The sequence below is a fragment of the Cryptotermes secundus genome, unplaced genomic scaffold, assembly GCF_002891405.2.
Source record: "Cryptotermes secundus unplaced genomic scaffold, Csec_1.0 scaffold160, whole genome shotgun sequence".
Classification (NCBI taxonomy): Eukaryota; Metazoa; Arthropoda; class Insecta; order Blattodea; family Kalotermitidae; genus Cryptotermes; species Cryptotermes secundus.
In genome coordinates this window covers 1937896-1955304 of record NW_019745080.1, presented here as the reverse complement: position 1 = coordinate 1955304, position 17409 = coordinate 1937896, and the positions used below count along the sequence as shown (strand labels likewise).

The window sequence follows — 17409 nt, the reverse complement described above, 5'->3', positions numbered from 1 at the left end:
GCTGGGTGGGTCCCAGGGCCGATTTTGACGCTGTGGAGAGAAAAGTAAATGAATAATAATGAATATTACTTTACCCACTTTAATATTTGCATCAGCTACATTGTCACGTGTATTATGGGTGTTACTATTAGACGGGGTTTGGAATGGATTATCGGATTTTATTGCACTTATACACTTAACTCGTAACTACAAGTAATTATACCGCTATTGCTAATTTCCACACTTTACAAATCATATGGACACGCTAAATGTTCTCGATCTTCACTAGTCGTATCTTGGCAACGGAACTGTAACAGTCTCACTGTAACTAGATCACACATAAAGTCTTTAAATCACAAGCTGAGCCTTCACTTCGCAGGCTCACTTTCAAGTCTCAACTCAACTCTTGGTCAGAGTCAGAGTCAAGAGTCTTTTTACGACTCCAGGTTTACCGCCAATCGTTCGTCTTGGCAACAAGCCCCTTGAGACTCACGACCAGTATTTTTTCCAACTGAACAATTGCGATCATAGTCCGTATGTAACAATTTCCCTGAAGAAAGGATGGGATTGCCGTTTACAATTGCTGCTGGCCCTTGCCAGCGCAATCATTCTCAGGTCCGAGTCCCGCGGGACTCATGGCCACATTTTACTGTCTCAGATTCGAGACACCCCCAGCCTAGAGGGCTAGTTTAGCGTATTTATGTCCCCAGGCACTGGGTTCCCTTTTCGTCGTCTCCTACAACTTCCAGGGCTACGGTGGAAGTATTCGACCACGCCTCCACAAGGGGCTGAACTCTCAAGTTATTCTGGGGTCCTCGTTATATAACTTTGGGGTGGATCCAAGAGGAAACACCGTTTCCATCTTTATAGCGCAACAATACCTCGAAGGTTGCTTGTTTATTCGTTGCCGCGGGAACCTATTTACCGAATCGTTGCCTAGTAATGGACGTCTACTCTGGCTCCGCTGTTCCGGCTTTCAGGCGTCATGTCACGGCACAATAAACAAATAATTTATAAACTGTCTGCTTCATGTTGGATCACACGTTTCTGATCTTTATACGTACTTCGACCCACTGGAACAGGAAACGTGTAACTAATCAACTTTCTTTTCAATGAACAAACGCGGAAATAGGTTGCAGGTACGTGGAAAGAGCAAATTAATTGCAGCCTTGTTTGCGTGCTTGAGTCTGCATATCTTTATGCTCAGGTAATTAATCCTTACACTGAAGCAATGATGAACGACCTCGTGTTAATTTCTGCACGTCTTGAGAATAATCTCTGCAGGTGATAGCGAATATTACTTCCATGGGCAAATTCATAACAACCATTATGACTAGAAACACTATAAAAAATCTCTCCTTTTGCTCCAACTTTGGAGCATAGGGCTGATTTTTCAGTTTCATGATCATATTTTACAGACGGTAGGGCTCCTTGAACGAGTGATCAGCTCATCGCAAGGCCTCTACCGAAACACAGGACAACACAAACAGAGAATAAACGCATACAACACCAAACATCCATGCTTGTGTAAAATTCGAACCCACGATCCCGGCTTCCGAGCGAGCGAAGACAGTACATGCCTTAGACCGCGCGGCTACCGTGACCGGCACTAAAAAAAATATATTTGAAACTCTATTGATTTTATTCACGGAACGTCTATTAATTTAAACATCATTATTGTTGCGTCGAGGGTACCGAAGAACATTTTCAACTGTAACACGTTTGTCCCGAGAGCAGTAGGGGGGGAGGGGGGTGGAAGGAATGAAATCATGACGCCGCGTCCAAAATTTCGGAAAGAGAAAGAGGAATACAACTCGTACGGGATGCTTTTCCGATAGCTCAGTCTCTATAGACAGTGGCTATGTTTTGGATGGACGGCGTTCGGTTCCCGAGCAGGTGCAAGATTTTTTTCTCTTTACCGCAAATTTATATTTTGAAAACCCGCAGTATGTAAGAAATTTAAAACGATATCGTGTGAAATAATATACAGACAACAATGTAAGAAAGACACAGAGACAGGGGTAAAACAAGGCGATAAACGGGGTCTGAAAGAGGTTTCACTGCATGCGTCACATTCAGTTCAGTTAGACATTTTCTTTGATATGTGTGACCTTGTATAAATGATTTTTAATCACANAGTAGGTTTATCCTTCCCTACCCACCTGAAGACGGAGACAGATCCGGTCTCCGAAACGTCGTGGTCTTTTTTCTTTTACATACTAGACGATGGATGAAGTCCAAAATAAGCCAAAAGAAGTACAACACACATGGTGTTACCATATCATAGATATAAATATTACATATTTTATCTAATACTAAAACCGCCTCTGTGGTCTTGTTGTCAGAGTTCCTGGCTACAGATTCAGAGGTCCAGGTTCGATTCTCGGTGCTACCATATTTTCTGAGAAGTACTGGGTCTGGAACGGGGTCCACTCAGCCTCGTGAGGATAACTGAGGAGCTATTTCAAGGAAATAGCGGCTCCGTTCTAGAAGACCGAAATTAACGGCAGTGGGGATTCGTTGCTCTGACCACGCGACACCCTCTACCCGCTAAAGTTGGCATTACCTTCGTCGATAAGCGGCGGTCGTTTGGTAGGTATGGTTTGCTTGCGGACTAAAACAACGGAGTTAACTAATACTAAGATGTACATTGATTTGTTAAAACGTCTACAAATTACAATTAGTCTGTTAACAAAGTAATGTTCAATCTTTTGTATATTTACGAGTAATCTAAAACAAATTTGGTTCGTGTCCTATGTACTTATTTGATTTCAAAACATCGCAAGACACTTGTATGCAGTGCTCCAAGAAATCTTGAAAAGAATCTGTAACAATCTTATAACTTTCCACATTATCAGTACGACATAAGTAAAGCATCTGAGTGTTCTGTGTTCATACCATGGTGCAAGGAGTTTCATTTGTCGTCAACTTTATTCGCGAACGTGTAAACATTCTGCAAGTATTTGGTATCTCTCTTCAAACTGATGGATGCGATTCGTGGGAACACATGGAACGGGGTGTGAAAGTTGATCGGAAGGGACACGAGTGCTATAGCATATAAGTATAGCTTGTAATTGGGAATGTGATTGCTTTTCGATGTGTTTACACAGTGGCTATATACCCTTGCCTGGGTTGCGTGTTTGTTTAGCTGAGACCAGAGATTTATACCGGCAAATAGTTTGACGAAATGGCGCTTCACTCCCCTATCAGCCTCGCCTTTACGTTTCGCTGTGAGCCGGCGACAAATACACGCTTTGTTTTATCAAGGATGTATCGTCCATTAATTTCAGGTTTACTTTTTTGTTGCTGTTGTTGTGTTTTACGACTCTGTCAATAAGTGAGGCTGTATAGCTTCGAAATGGTAGAACGAATGGTACATAGTAACTGGGAAGGATTTGAGAAGAAGCTTTCGTGGCTTTACCCAGATTCTAATTAACTAACTAACCAACCAACTCCATGGAGCAGAGCTCTTCTTGAGGAACAAAGAGATTCCCAGAATTTTATGGGACTAGAAAATTCATTACCATATTCACAACAGCCCACAATTAGTTTCTATACTGAGCCAGAAGAATCCAGTCATATCACATCCTATATTAATTAAGATAAATTTTAATAATATCCTCCCATGTAAGTCTAGGTCTCATTCATTCATTCATCAGTGGTTCTAAAGCCCTTTGTTGAGCCTTGGCCTCTTTTTCAGTTTCGCAGTATATTTCTTACACATATTGTAGGACACTTTGGAGGGAGGATCAGCCCATCGCAAGGCCGCTTCCTATACACAGGACAACACAACACAGAATAAACGCACACACAGACATCCATGCGAGTGGGATTCGAACACACGACCCCAGCGCTCGAGCGAAGACAGTTCACGCCTTAGAACGCGGGGTCAATGTGATCGGCAATTGTAGGTTTTCCTGGTGTTAAATTTCCTTCAGGTTTTTCTTTCAAAATCTTTGTATGCACTTATTTCCTATCCTTGCTCATTTCATTCCCCTTGACTTGATCATTGTAAATTACGCTTGAAGAAGTGTATAAGTTATGAAGCAATTTTCTCCAACATACTATAATCCTGACACTCGAAACCCCTATCAAATTACAGCCCCGGAAATCTGAAGAAGGAAACTGGTGCAGGTAAGGTAAATTAAGGGAATTACTTTGCTTCAAGTTTCTCGCAGAGGTAACCACGGACATTGTAATATTCTAGGATATGACGCCGCAAAATCTTGTAGAAATTCACCGACGTTTCAGGGAACGCAGTGTCTCTATCTTGAGGATAGAAGTGTAAGCCAAGAAAACTGCTTTCCGACTTTGTGGGTGGAGGCGATGCGTTTGTCCGAAAAGTCGGTGAAGCTCTATAGGACTATTGAATGTCACATATTATAAGACAACTTTTCTATGCGTATAACCCTATGACGGTGAATTTTAACCGCCGTTATGCAATTATGAAAATAAATTCTGAAATATTAAGGAACGTATTTGTATGTATGTGTATATGCGGTAGCGTAATTGGTTGAGGCACTATGCTACAAGCCGGAAGGTCACGGTTTCAAGTCCCGATGAGGTCATTGGATTTTTCTCGATCGACCTAATCCTTCCGGCCGCAATATAGCCCTGGGGTCGACTCAGCCTCTAACAGAAATGAGTACTAATTAATTAAATCATTTTCTTGGGGAGTAAAGCGCGGCCGGCGCGAAAGGCTGACAACCTGACCGCCACCTTCGAGCCGATTGTCTAGATAATGTGGGACCCTCAACGTCTCACAACCCTATGGGCCTCCATGGTGTGTTATAGGGATAGCCTTACTTTTTATATATGTATGTGTGTAAGGGGTGGGCCATAAAATCCAGCCCTCGCACTGCGACCTTCACTGATCTATTGAGCTTGCCCTTTGGATTAACCCTTTATTAATCCTACACTTCGAATGAAATGTAGGAGTCAAAGATTAAGGAAAAGACACTGCATAAAAATGACCCATCTGTACATTCAACCAATCATTTCATTAGTTTCACCAAAATAAGTATATTATTAATTTTATAGGGAGACGTTAATTATTATTATTAACGAGATTCTGAAGACGCTTCAACCTTGAAAAAGAAAGCACCACATCCCTTCGAATTATTTGTACCTATCTACAAAAGTACACGGCATCACATCTAAGAAAATGAGATATCGAACATAATGGAAAAGCTCTGCACTTGACCTTGGGACGTGATGGGTTTAAATTCCGACTGGAACACAGAATATCCTGAGTCAACGTTCGCGTGGTTTTTTCAGTACCTTCAGCAAGTTCTAGGACATTAGCTCGCTTAAGACACGACTCGCTTCCTTCCAGATACTCTCCCAATCCTTTATTCACCAATCATTCTATAATTTAGGGGTGAATGGTCTCAGATACTTACAGGATCTTAGAATTAGACACAAAAAACAAACATACACGTCACTAATTAAACTATTTTGTATCTCGGTTCTGCTTCATTACATTGTACAGTTAAGTTAACCAGCTCTAAGAAGTAAAGTCTCCGACAACTACGCTAATTTGTTGCTTAAAGTTCAGTTCCACTCGCAGGAATTGGTGCAAATGGAATGTGGAATGCAAAGCATGCACAATAATTTCACAATGTCCCTTTAATCAATAATGGACATCCAAATGGAATTCGGTGGGGAGAGAAGCTCTCGAACGGCTTATAGTCCTGTGAAATGTATGCGCCTCAACGGGCGGCAGTCCGTGGTCCAGCTCGGATAACTAAAACCTATTGTCAGTATTTCCATCTAATTATGAAACTTTCGCCTCACATCCTAAGACAAGAATATTGGTTGTGGGCAAAAATTATGAGAGAAGCATGACGTTTCGGAGAAACATATTACTTCTATCTTCAGGACTGAAATTTCGTGGAAGTTTCCTGCTTCACTTACCCTTCAGCTCTGAAAAATGAACTAGTACGTTCCAAGTAAGAACAGGTATTTACTAACTCAGAGACTATCAGCTTCCCAAGAAAGTTAAAAGCTCTAAATTACACGCTTACTAATTAAACCGTTTTTATTTTCTTACAGTTATAACACGATATCAATGAAACCAATACTGCCACCACACCAGATGAATCTACTGGTTCGTTCTTCAAAGTCAAACGAATACTAATCACATGCAGAATGTTGGTAGTACTTATTTACAAGCAGGGTATTCGGTTGGTAAGGCCTGTGGCGACTAGGTTACCGGCTGGATAACCGTAGAACCGGGGTTCTATTCCCGGAGGAGAGGACATTTATTTCTGTGTCACTGCTTTCAGACAGGATCTGGGGTCCACTCTGTCTCCTATCCAATCTGTACGGTGGTTCTTCTCCCGGGGGTAAAGGGCCGAGGCGTGACCCTTACCACCCACTTTCAAGCAGTTTCGAAGGTTAAGTAACAATGGAGCTACACTTCCACAGAAAGGCTATGGCTTATAGTGAATTGTAGTACCAGTCCTACCAACAATAATGTAACTCCCGTTGAAAGTCCAGCGGAAGTCTCATCATTTCATTTGTTTTATAATTTTTCGTATTATTAATCTCTTCTGCTTTCTTTCACATTCTTTCCAGTAAAAGGTAAAGTTTTCCCTGTGCTTAATTAATTAAGTACTATTTCATAAAGATTCGTCAAGGCATCTCCAACGAATAACGCGCAAAAATACTCAATCGTAAGCCGTCTCATTTATATAGCACATAAAACTTCACATATCTACATCAAAATACTGTTAGTTATCACAGAATGCACACAACACACTGACATAAATGACTGCTCGTTTGTTCACGACTTACTACAAATGGAAAGTGCTAATGCTGAGCATTTCGTTGTTGTGTTAGCCAGAAATTGCGCAATGACAATGACAAGACTCACGCCTACAAGGCTTTTGTGCGGATAGAATGATATATATACAACTTACTAGGTTCTGAAAATATGTTGCTTTTTTTTTTTTTTACTCTCAAATTTTTTTCTGCACATCATTTCACATAACGGCTGGGAGTGACTTATCGTTGAAATTTCAGAGGCAGCGAGCATTCTATGAACTGACAGTATTAAATAAATAAATAAGCCCAATTCACTGATCCCGTCTCTGAAAGCTACGCTGAATTTCCTATTGAAGATGCATGTTACTGATGTATGTTTAAAATTAAAAATATCTCTTTGAAGTCTGGAACGTAAATCAAAAGTTAGTGTATGGAGAAATAAAAAAAAACGAATTATATAATTTTAGCAACGTATAAAATACACTTCATATTAGACATATTTAAATACTTGTTACCTTAAATGACATCAATGTAGGCGTAATCATATTCGTGATCGGGAAAATGTCTTTTTTAATTCCATTCTAATTAAAGTGCGGACCACCTCTATGGTCTAGTGTTGAGAGGTACCCGGTTCGCTTCCCGACGCTACCATATTTTCTGAGAAGTAGTGGGTCTCGTGAGGATAATTGAGTAATTACTTGAATGGAATAACGGCTCCGGTCTAGAAAACCGAGATTAACGTCCGTGGGGATCCGTTGCGCTGACCACGTGACACACTATCCGCTAAAGTTGGCACTAACTTCGCCGAAAAGCAGAGGTCGCTCGGTCGAGATATTTCGCTTGCGGACTAAAACCAAGGAGTTTTTCTTATTGTAAAGAAAGTATATACTTTTCCGGTTTTCACTTTGGAAAATTTCTTAGAGCAAAACAAGGAACCCGGGCGCAACAATTTTCAATAGAACATGGCAGATACCGGCAAATGCGGACGACATGGCCATCCCTACCCGCAATGCAAATGGTTTAAATGAAGTCCTTGAATAAACACAGGCAACATCGTCTTCTGCTGGGTTCATAATCAATACTGAGAAAACCAAGTACATGCAAGGTTGCGGGAGGAGTGAACTTGCGATAAATGGCATTGCAATAGGCGAGGAAATCTTTGAAGTGGTCTCACCTTTCAAATATCTCGGCTGTCTCATAACTCGGCTGCAGATATAAAGGAACAAATTACTATAGGCAACAGATGTTTCTATGCAGTTTGAAGCCTCCTCAGAGTAAGATATATATCCATGAAAATAAAAACGAAAATATATAAAACAATTTCTTCCAAATATAATTAGAATGATCAAGTCAAGGAAGATGATGTGGGCAGGGCATGCAGCACAAATGGGGGAATGCATATAAGATATTGGTGGGAAAGCCAGAAGGAAAGAGACCACTGGGAAGACCAATGTGCAGGTCGGTGGACAATATTAAAATGGATCTTAGAGAGATAGGATGGGATGGTATGGATTGGATTGATCTGGCTCAGGACAGGGACCAGTAGTGGCCTCTTGTGAACAACGTAGTGAACCTTCGGGTTCCATAAAATGCTGGGAAATTCTTGAGTAGCTGCAGAATTGGCGGCTCCTCCAGAAGGGCTCAGCTCCATGAGTAAGTAACAAAGTATTCTTTTTGTTGCTTGTGGGGTGGGACTAAGTCCCTTGTACTGCGGCCACTACTGGCCTATTGTACCAGCCCCAGCTGATAGGTGAGGGTGATTTTGGAGCAATTGATGGAATGAAGATTGACAGGGGAAATCGAAGTACTCGGAGAAAACCTGCCCCAGCGCCACTTTGTCCACCACAAATCTCACTTGACCAGACCAGGGATCGAACCCGGGCCGCCGCGGTGGGAAGCTAGCGACTAACCGCTTGAGCTATGGCACGGCCCTTTGTAACTAAGTAAGTAAGTAATATAAAATAATTAACCTGCTGTCCTTTTCGATAGTGAAACCCGGACAATTACAGAGAAATCAACAGCAACTCTCATGTCCTGGAAAGGGAAAATTTTGTGAAGGATATATGGTCCTTTATGTATAAATGGTACATGGTGAATAAGATCTAATAGGGAACTGGAAATGTTCTGCGTTTGGAGAGTAGTAGGGTACCACAAAGAATCCTGGATGGCAGACCTGAATGGAAAAGAAACATTTGGAGACCGAGACTAAGATGGCTGGATAATGTTATGAATGATTTAAGAAATATAAGAGTAAGGCAACGGAGGGCCGCGCCATAGCTCAAGCGGTTAGTCGATGGCTTCCCACCGCGGCGGCCCGGGTTAGATCCCGGTTCTGTTCATGTGGGATTTGTGGTGGACAAAGTGGCGCTGGGGCGACTTTTCTCCGAGTACTTCGGTTTCCCTTGCCAATCTTCATTCCAACAATTGCTCCACAATCACCCTCACCTATCATTTGGGGCTGGTACAATAGGCCAGAAATGGCCACAGTACAAGGAACTTAGCAAAAGAAAAAAGACAATGGAGAAAGAAGGCTGAAAATGGACTAGAATGGGCAAGAATAATGAGGGAGACAAAGGTGAAACTTAAAAGGACAGTACAATCAAAGAATAAGAATAAGATTTCTGGGTTTCATTTCATAAACACTAGGTCATAACTTGACAGTCACAATGGCCGCGCCGTCTAAGGCATGAACCATCTTCTCTTGCTCGAACCCTGGGGTCGTGGGCTCGAATCTCACTCAAGGTATTTATGTCTATGTGCGCTTATTCTGCGTGTAGGTAGCGGTCTTCAGATAGGCTTGGACTCCCGCCCAAGGAGTCCTACCGGCTGTGCATAGATTAAGGAACTGAAACAGCAGCCAAGGCCCTCAAGGACCGTAGGGCCATGGAGAGATGGGTGATATTCCACGCGTAAGTCTTCATTTAGATACATGCCAATGTCGCCATATACTCAACAAAGCCAGCAATTAACAGGTCGGTTAAGCAGCAACTTTCCGGATTTCTAACAGTGAAGTCCTGGATTCGAATCTCGGACGGGACACAGGCTATCCTGAATGTAGATTTTTCATGGTTGACCTAGTTCCCTACAGGTAAATTCAATGGCAGTGCTTCGACGTACAACACTGCTATTTGCTTCCAAATATTTTCGAATTCGCCTTTCATCTTCCATCCTCCGGCTGGAACAAATGTGAAGTGGAGGCATAGCTCCACCATTCTTAACCTCGGCAATAGATGGAAGAGAGTGGTCAGCTTCGAATCTCGGCTTTACCCCGGCGAAAAGCACCCGTCTCAGATTTTATAAAAGACTGGGTTGGGCCCCAGATACTGTCTGGACGCTGTGGAATAGAGAAAAATCTCTTGCCCCTGCCCCGGCTTCACAACCCATCGCTATACAGACTGAGTCATCGCGACTCCTTGCTCGGTGTTGCAGGCATAAATAAGGAACAAACACAAAAGATCTATTTCCTTACTTTTAGCGGTATTTCGCTGATAGATCGGGCCTGCCACAAAGTTCCGGTATCGGGAACACAGTGTCGCGCCGTACTCACCGCTTCTGTGTGTATAGGATGCGCCGCGAAGAGGATGCCTGCCGCCCCGGCGAAATTTGGCTGAAGTCCGGCGACTGCCAGACACACGCGCGTGAAGAGCAATGATGCGGCCGCGTGAAGAAGCACGTTGCACACGTGGAACCATAGTGGCTGCAGCCCCGACACCTGGTAGTTGGCTCTGCAAGCAATAACAGTCCGCCTTTATAATTTCACGTTCATGTCGTTACAAGTTTCTTTTGGTGGGGTGAGACTGAGTCCACTTGGCACGACGGCCACTGTTTGGCCTACTGTACCAGCCCCGCATGATAGATGATGAGTGTGAAGCAGTCAGTGGAATGAGAACTGGCAGGGGAAATCGAAATACTCGAAGTAAGCCTGCCCCAGTACCACTTTGTCCACCATAAATCCCACCTGACCTGACTTGAACCCTAGCCGCCTCAGTGGGAAACCGGCAACTAAACCCCTGAGCTAGGCACGGCCATGTTGCTACTATATTGACGTCAACACTTTGAAGCACTCAACTAAGCAAGTGCCCCTCACCCGAGGATGGCAGTATATTCGGCTCCCGAAACAGTGTTTTTATGTTTTTTAGAATTATAGAAGACTGTTAAAGTCCAAAAAACAGATAAGTAATTACCACGAGTATTTTTTACCAAATATTTACCAGGGTTATCAAACTGTGGGTGAAGAGACGGGCGGGTGAACCTCGCTATAAACACTGAATCGTTACGTTGTCATACATGGTATGAGAAAGTTGTCGTGAATGTAGGAAAACCTATTTAGAGATTCTGACGTATTTACATGTCTTTGGGCCCTAGATAAGAACAAATATGCTTTCGTAATGTGATTCGTAATACGTGCATATATGTACGGATGTGGCCGTCGGTAGCACGTGAAAGGTTCGAACGATTTGGTTCATATTCGCTACTTAAAAGTTGGTCCATTCCATCGGATAGCGGTATATGTAAATATTGCAGGTCCAAAAATAGGGGCCTTTCACATGAATACCCAAAACACAAAATTACGATTTCCTCCAAAATTTCTCTAACAATTTTTCTTTCAAAGTTCAGAAATTTATGTAGTTTATCCCCCTAAACAAAACTTCATAGGCGATTCCTTCAGAAAAACAACGGTATGCTCATTAAGACCCGAAGTGCGAAATGTCGATTTCGGCGAAATCGCTTTTACCAGTAGCACGAACGTGATTATCCTTCAGTCTACCAAGCAAAAACCTATTTCGTTTCTAAGATATCATCGTCAGGGTCAGTTTTATATGTTAAAAAAAAACAATATTCTTCGCCAATTCCTTATTATATCTATCTATCTACCTACCTACCTATCTACTTATTTATCTATCTATCTAAGGCTCTACAACCCTTTCTTGGACCTTGGCCACTTTTCCAATTTCTTGATCTTATACACAGTCGGTACCAAGGCGTAGGTGGGTGGAAAATATTAAAATGGACCTTAGCGTGATAGGATGGAATGGTATGGATTGGTTTGATCTGGCTCAGGATAGGGAGCAGTGGAGGGCTCTTGTGAACGCGGTAATGAACCTTCGGGTTCCATCAAATGCTGGGAAATCCTCTTGGATGGGAGAACAGACAGTCGCAAGGCCGCTACCTGCCAACTGAACAGAATAATCAGAATAAACGCACGCAGACATCAATGCCTCAAGTGGGATTCGAACCCACGATCCCAGTGTTTGATCGGGCGAAGACAGTTCATGCATTAGACCGCGCGGCCATTGTCTTGCCATTCCCATACTGAGGGCAGAGGCTGGTAACGAACCCGAAACTTACGTAATACCTTACTTGCAGCCTTAACCATTCACGGTCGAACATATATCAGGATAACCAGTCATTAAAAAAAAACAAATTTCCGAAATATTATATATATTTTTTTAACAACGAGCAGGAGTTCATTGCAATAATTTATATGATCCTTTTAAAGTTAATCCCCGCTTAGATCAATGTTACGGCAATAATTCTGGACGTCTCTGCTTTCCTGACTTTCCTCCGAAACGAAATGGAGTTGTGCGGCGACATCTGTACCTCCACCTCATCAATATTCCCACTGCCGCTCCCTTGTGGCGCCCCATCAGGAGACTCAAGTGAGTTCACTGCCAGGACAGTAGCGGGTGGCGGGCGTGCAGTAGGATTAGCACCACAAACCCCCTCTCTCTAGCTCCAGATGTAGGTCGAGTGAGAGACAGTATTAATTAGGATTTCAGATGGGAAATGTACATACACCAAATGGAATATGCGGGTTGTACTTATGTGCCCATGGAATAGTTTCGGGATATGAGAAGGATTTCATTCTTGAAATTATACGGCGTCTTATTTCACTGCCACCGGGCAAAAACCCATTTGCAGTTTAAATAATAATAATATTCTGTGGTCGATCACAGTGGCATGAACTGTCTTCGCTCGCTCGAACGCTGAGATCGTGGGTTCGAATCTGACTCGAGACATGGATGTCTATGTGCGTTTTTTCTGTTTGTGTTGTCCCGTGTGTAGGTAGCGGCCTTTCGACGGGCTGATCCCCCGTCCAAGGAATCCTACCGACTGTGTATATGGTTAAGAAACCGAAAAAGCGTCAAAGGTCCACCAGTAGAACAGTAGAGTCATATAGATAGATATATTCTGTGTAGAGCTAAGCTTCGATTAGAATTTGAGGTTCTCACAATGATCTTTATGAAGAGTTCTGTCTTGTAATATATATAACTCCGTTGTAATCTGTTGAAAGTCAACAGACGTTTTGGATGAACACGTCGCTAACATCTCCGGAGTCGTAGAGTAAGACGAGAAACAAATCAGATCTGATTTCCGCCTGCTTTCAAAGCTGACTTTTTGCTTGTCTTATTATTCAAAGATGGAGGCCACATGTCCCTCTGAAACGTCCGTTGACTATCAGAGGATTACACGGTGTTATATCCCAGAAGCAGAAATCTTCAAGCTTCGACTATCCTAAAGTAAATTGCTTTGAGGGCCGCGCCGTAGCTCAAGCGGTTAGTCGCTGGATTCTCACCGCGGCGGCCCGGCTTCGATCCCGGGTCTGGTCAAATAGGATTTGTGGCGGACAAAGTGGCACTGGGGCAAGTTTTCTCCGAGTACTTCGGTTTCCCCTGCCAATCTTCATTCCACCAATTGCTCCACAATCACCCTCACCTATCATCTGGGGCTGGTACAATAGGCCAGAAGTGGCCGCAGTAGAAGGTACTTAGTCCCACCCCACTAGCAATAAAAAAAATGCTTTAAACTTATATAATGTCCAGATTCGATTATGAAGGAATGGGTGGTAACCAGCCGAAAAATGTGAAGGGTGTTTATTTTTATATACTTAAAAACTTACTTTTTAGCATCTCAAGGGTCTTCTTACCTGCAATACCCCATCAGATCATGTTGCGTACAATGGGAAGCCACGTATACAGAATGCAGATACTAATAATCCAGCTTATGGAGGAAAAATACAGTTATTTAACGTCGTAGATAGGTTCTTGTAAGCCTCTATGTTATGCGAAACGTCGTTAAGCAGATACACTTTCACCATAAAGAACCTAAGATATAAGCAGGTTAGGTTCCTCAGCCTTTCTTCACCCTCCATAATGTGCATTGCTACATAGGCAATATGGACGTGACTGTATATACTTGTACATTCTTATTTATAAATACAAAAATCTCTGTGGCCTGCAGTCCGCAAGCGAACTACACCGAACGAGCGCCCGCCCCTTGTCGGCGAAGTCAGTGCCAACTTCTGATAGAGGGTGTCACGTGGTCAGCGCAACGGATCCCCACGGCCGTTAATCTCGATTTCCTAGACCGTATCTATAAGTACATGCAATTAAAATTTCAACAATATTTATTTTGCATTTAGTGCGAAATGTTGTATTCACCGATGGCCAGAGCTGAAGCGAGCGAGTGGGGTGGATGAGGCCCACTGACATCAACATTAAACACCTGTTTTGGGCGGGTAACCCTCCACTTCGACCGTTTAGTTAAACTCTGGGATGAACAACGGCGTAATAACAAGTTAACACGACGTCGTGTGGGGTCTTGGTATGGAAACAGTATCAGCGTAATAACGAAACAACGTCAACTGGGACAAACTTAGGCGAGGAATTACTGTATATCACGAATTCGCATTACGTGGAAGGATCACTTCTGAATTCAGGGTATGCATGGCGGATGCTTCACATATGCAGGGCATCTATTTCAGTTGCTTCACATATGCAGGGTATCCATGGCGGATGCTTCACATATGCAGGGCATCTATGTCTCATGCTTCACATAAGCAGGGCATCTATGTCGGATGCTTCGCATATGCAGGGCATCTATGTCTCATGCTTCACATAAGCAGGGCATCTATGTCGGATGCTTCGCATATGCAGGGCATCTATGTCTCATGCTTCACATAAGCAGGGCATCTATGTCGGGTGCTTCATATATGTAGGTATCCATGGCGGATGCTTCATATATGCAGGGCATCTATGTCGGATGCTTCACATATGCAGGGTATCCATGGCGGATGCTTCGCATATGCAAGGTATATATGTCCGTTGCTTCGTATGGACTGAAGAAAATAAGGAAAATACTCAGTCCAGATAGTCGGTGTGAATGTAGAGATTCTAACTTGGATCTTCCAAAATAAAAATCAGAGGCATTATCACTTATTCAAATTTGTTCAAAGTGTATCTTGAAATTGGCCACCAACGCCTTCTTCCACATGCTTTCCAAATAATTATTTGCTGTCATCCAATCTTTCGACAATATATATACAGAACTCATTAGCGTCATCAAATGAAGTGAAAATAAATAATTATATATATTTCTCTTTACTGTGAGGTTTAATTCTCCTGGGAAATTCATTATCACGGGCGAATATAGGATAGAACGAAAGGATCACAGCGTGTGCAGTGACATATTCTGGTTCTTCCGTGAGATAGAGTTACGCTAAAATTAGAATGCTGCATGAACCCCCTAAAACGTGCTCATTACGTCATATCATTTTAGTCTAGGTGAGTGGCAGTCAGGTAATGTGGCTTGGGGGGTTCCTGACAGCGATAAGGTGGCAACCAGATTAATCGGAGAAGAGCAAGTTTTGCTCATTAAGCGCCATATTCTTCCCCCATCCAAATTACTTCAGAACAGCGACCCAGTAATTGGGGCTGTCTTAAACTGTAATAGCAACTAAGTCCCTATCAGGTCGTGTGACACAAGTAACGTACACGTACCAACGGGTCTGAATAACCCACTCTTGATTCTGACATCAGTCATGAACAAACATTCACGTCACTCACCAGCTTCTCACAAAACAATACATTCTGGAAATAACTTACACTACAACCTTTTTCCTTCATGAATTATCTTCACTGGTACATCCTGTTATGTCTTCCGGATATATATCCTTATACACTTTATAGTTCACCGTTATAAACACTAGGTTTCTCAGTCTTCACTAGTCATATCCTGGCAACGGGCAGAAATAAAAATTCGAACTGTAACACATTAAAAGTTAGTATATTTGTTGTGTTGACGCTTAACTTAATTCCAGTATTTAGTTAGTTAGTTATTGGAGAGGGTGGGTTTCCCCATGCACTTAGACCTGTATTGGTCCATTGTGCTTCCCTCTATGATTTCTACTAGTCTCTATATCCTACCGGTACTAGTGCTTACCTTCAGTCCCGCACAGCCAGCGAGACTGGCTCTACTAGCTGAGAGGTATCTATAATGCTTCCCCCATCTACCAGCGGTATTAGAGACTGCTGTTGGGCGGGAAACGTCCTGGAATCTGGCTCAGTGACCTCCTTAGGAGATTTGAGGTTCTTTTACGTGCCGTAAAGCTACGACATGGGACCCACGGCTTAAAGTCCCTCCCGGAGGACTTGTTCCCTGAAATTTTCCGCCCTTAAAAATTCGACGACCTCCGCCGGGTATTTGAACCCGCGTACTACGAGTCATGAGGTGGGAACGTTACCTCTAGACTACGGAGGCCGCTTAATTCCAGTATTTACTCTTCCTTCAAATGTTTCAGTCTTATGAGGTATCATATGTCTTTCTATACCCAAAATTTTGTAAATGTGAGATCTGTCGTTGTCATTACAACATTTCACGTTACCACAGCAACGAACTGTCAAGCGTTACAGCGTTGTAAGAATGTACTGTGACACGACGCCTGAAAAACACAGTAGGAGGGGAAGGCATTGAACGTCAGCCTAGACATATCTTTCGATATGTAGGACTAGAAACGAATGGGCGGGAGAAAGCAGGGAAATTTAATAATACGAAATCTTATGTAACCAATTAGCTCAAGCGGTTAGTCTCTGGCTTCCAACCGCGGGGGTCCGGGTTCGATCCATGCGTCTGGTAAAATGGGATTTGTGGCGGACGAACTGGCGCTGGGGTGGGTTTTCTCCGAGTACTTCGGTTTCCCTTGCCAATCTTCATTCCAACAAATTCTCCATCATCATAGTCACCCGGGGCAGGCTACAATAGGCCAATCAGTGGCCGCCGTGCCGAGTGGACCCAGTTGGACTCCACCCCCCACTAAGCGAATTAAAAACAAAAATTATGTAACCAATTACGAGACTTCCCGTTAAATTCTAAACGGGCGTTACATTAATATTGACAGAAAGAGACAAAACGTGGACATTACGATGAGAGACAGGGAGAGAAGTTCACTCACATTTTACAGTAGCTTAAGGGACGAGTAGAAGTAAAATGCGAGAAGGAAAAACACACAAACACCAAGTAAAATAAGGAATCCACTTTCCCAGCTCCGCACTTGTTTGCTTACTGGTTTTACCCTTTGTACCCGAAGACGGAGGGACTACATACTTCCGAAACGTTAGAAGACTCACACTATACTACACGGACATCGACCCGGATACGGGCAGGACAACCGAGAAGTCGGTATTCGATTCCAGGCAAAGGCAAGAAAATATTTCTCTACTCCAATTAGTCGAGATCGGCTCTAGGGCCTATCCAGCCACCTATCCAACGGATATCGGGGGGGGGAGGGTCTTTTCCTAGATGTAAAGCGGTTGGAACTTGAAGCTAGACACTCACCATCTAATTCCGAGGTCAAGAATGGTTAACTATACCTCCACTCCCCCA

General features: G+C 43.0%; 1 protein-coding gene across 4 annotated transcripts in view; it reads right to left on the bottom strand.

The window, feature by feature from the left end:
- The window catches only part of LOC111874882 (protein O-mannosyl-transferase TMTC1), a 339223-nt gene that overhangs the window by 190465 nt on the left and 131349 nt on the right, over positions 1 to 17409 (bottom strand). For all 4 annotated transcript variants that reach the window (XM_033755644.1, XM_023870740.2, XM_033755642.1 and 1 more), the window contains one exon: positions 10295 to 10472. In XM_033755644.1, the coding sequence (XP_033611535.1) occupies positions 10295 to 10472 (178 nt within the window). The remainder of the gene's footprint in view (positions 1 to 10294; positions 10473 to 17409) is intronic.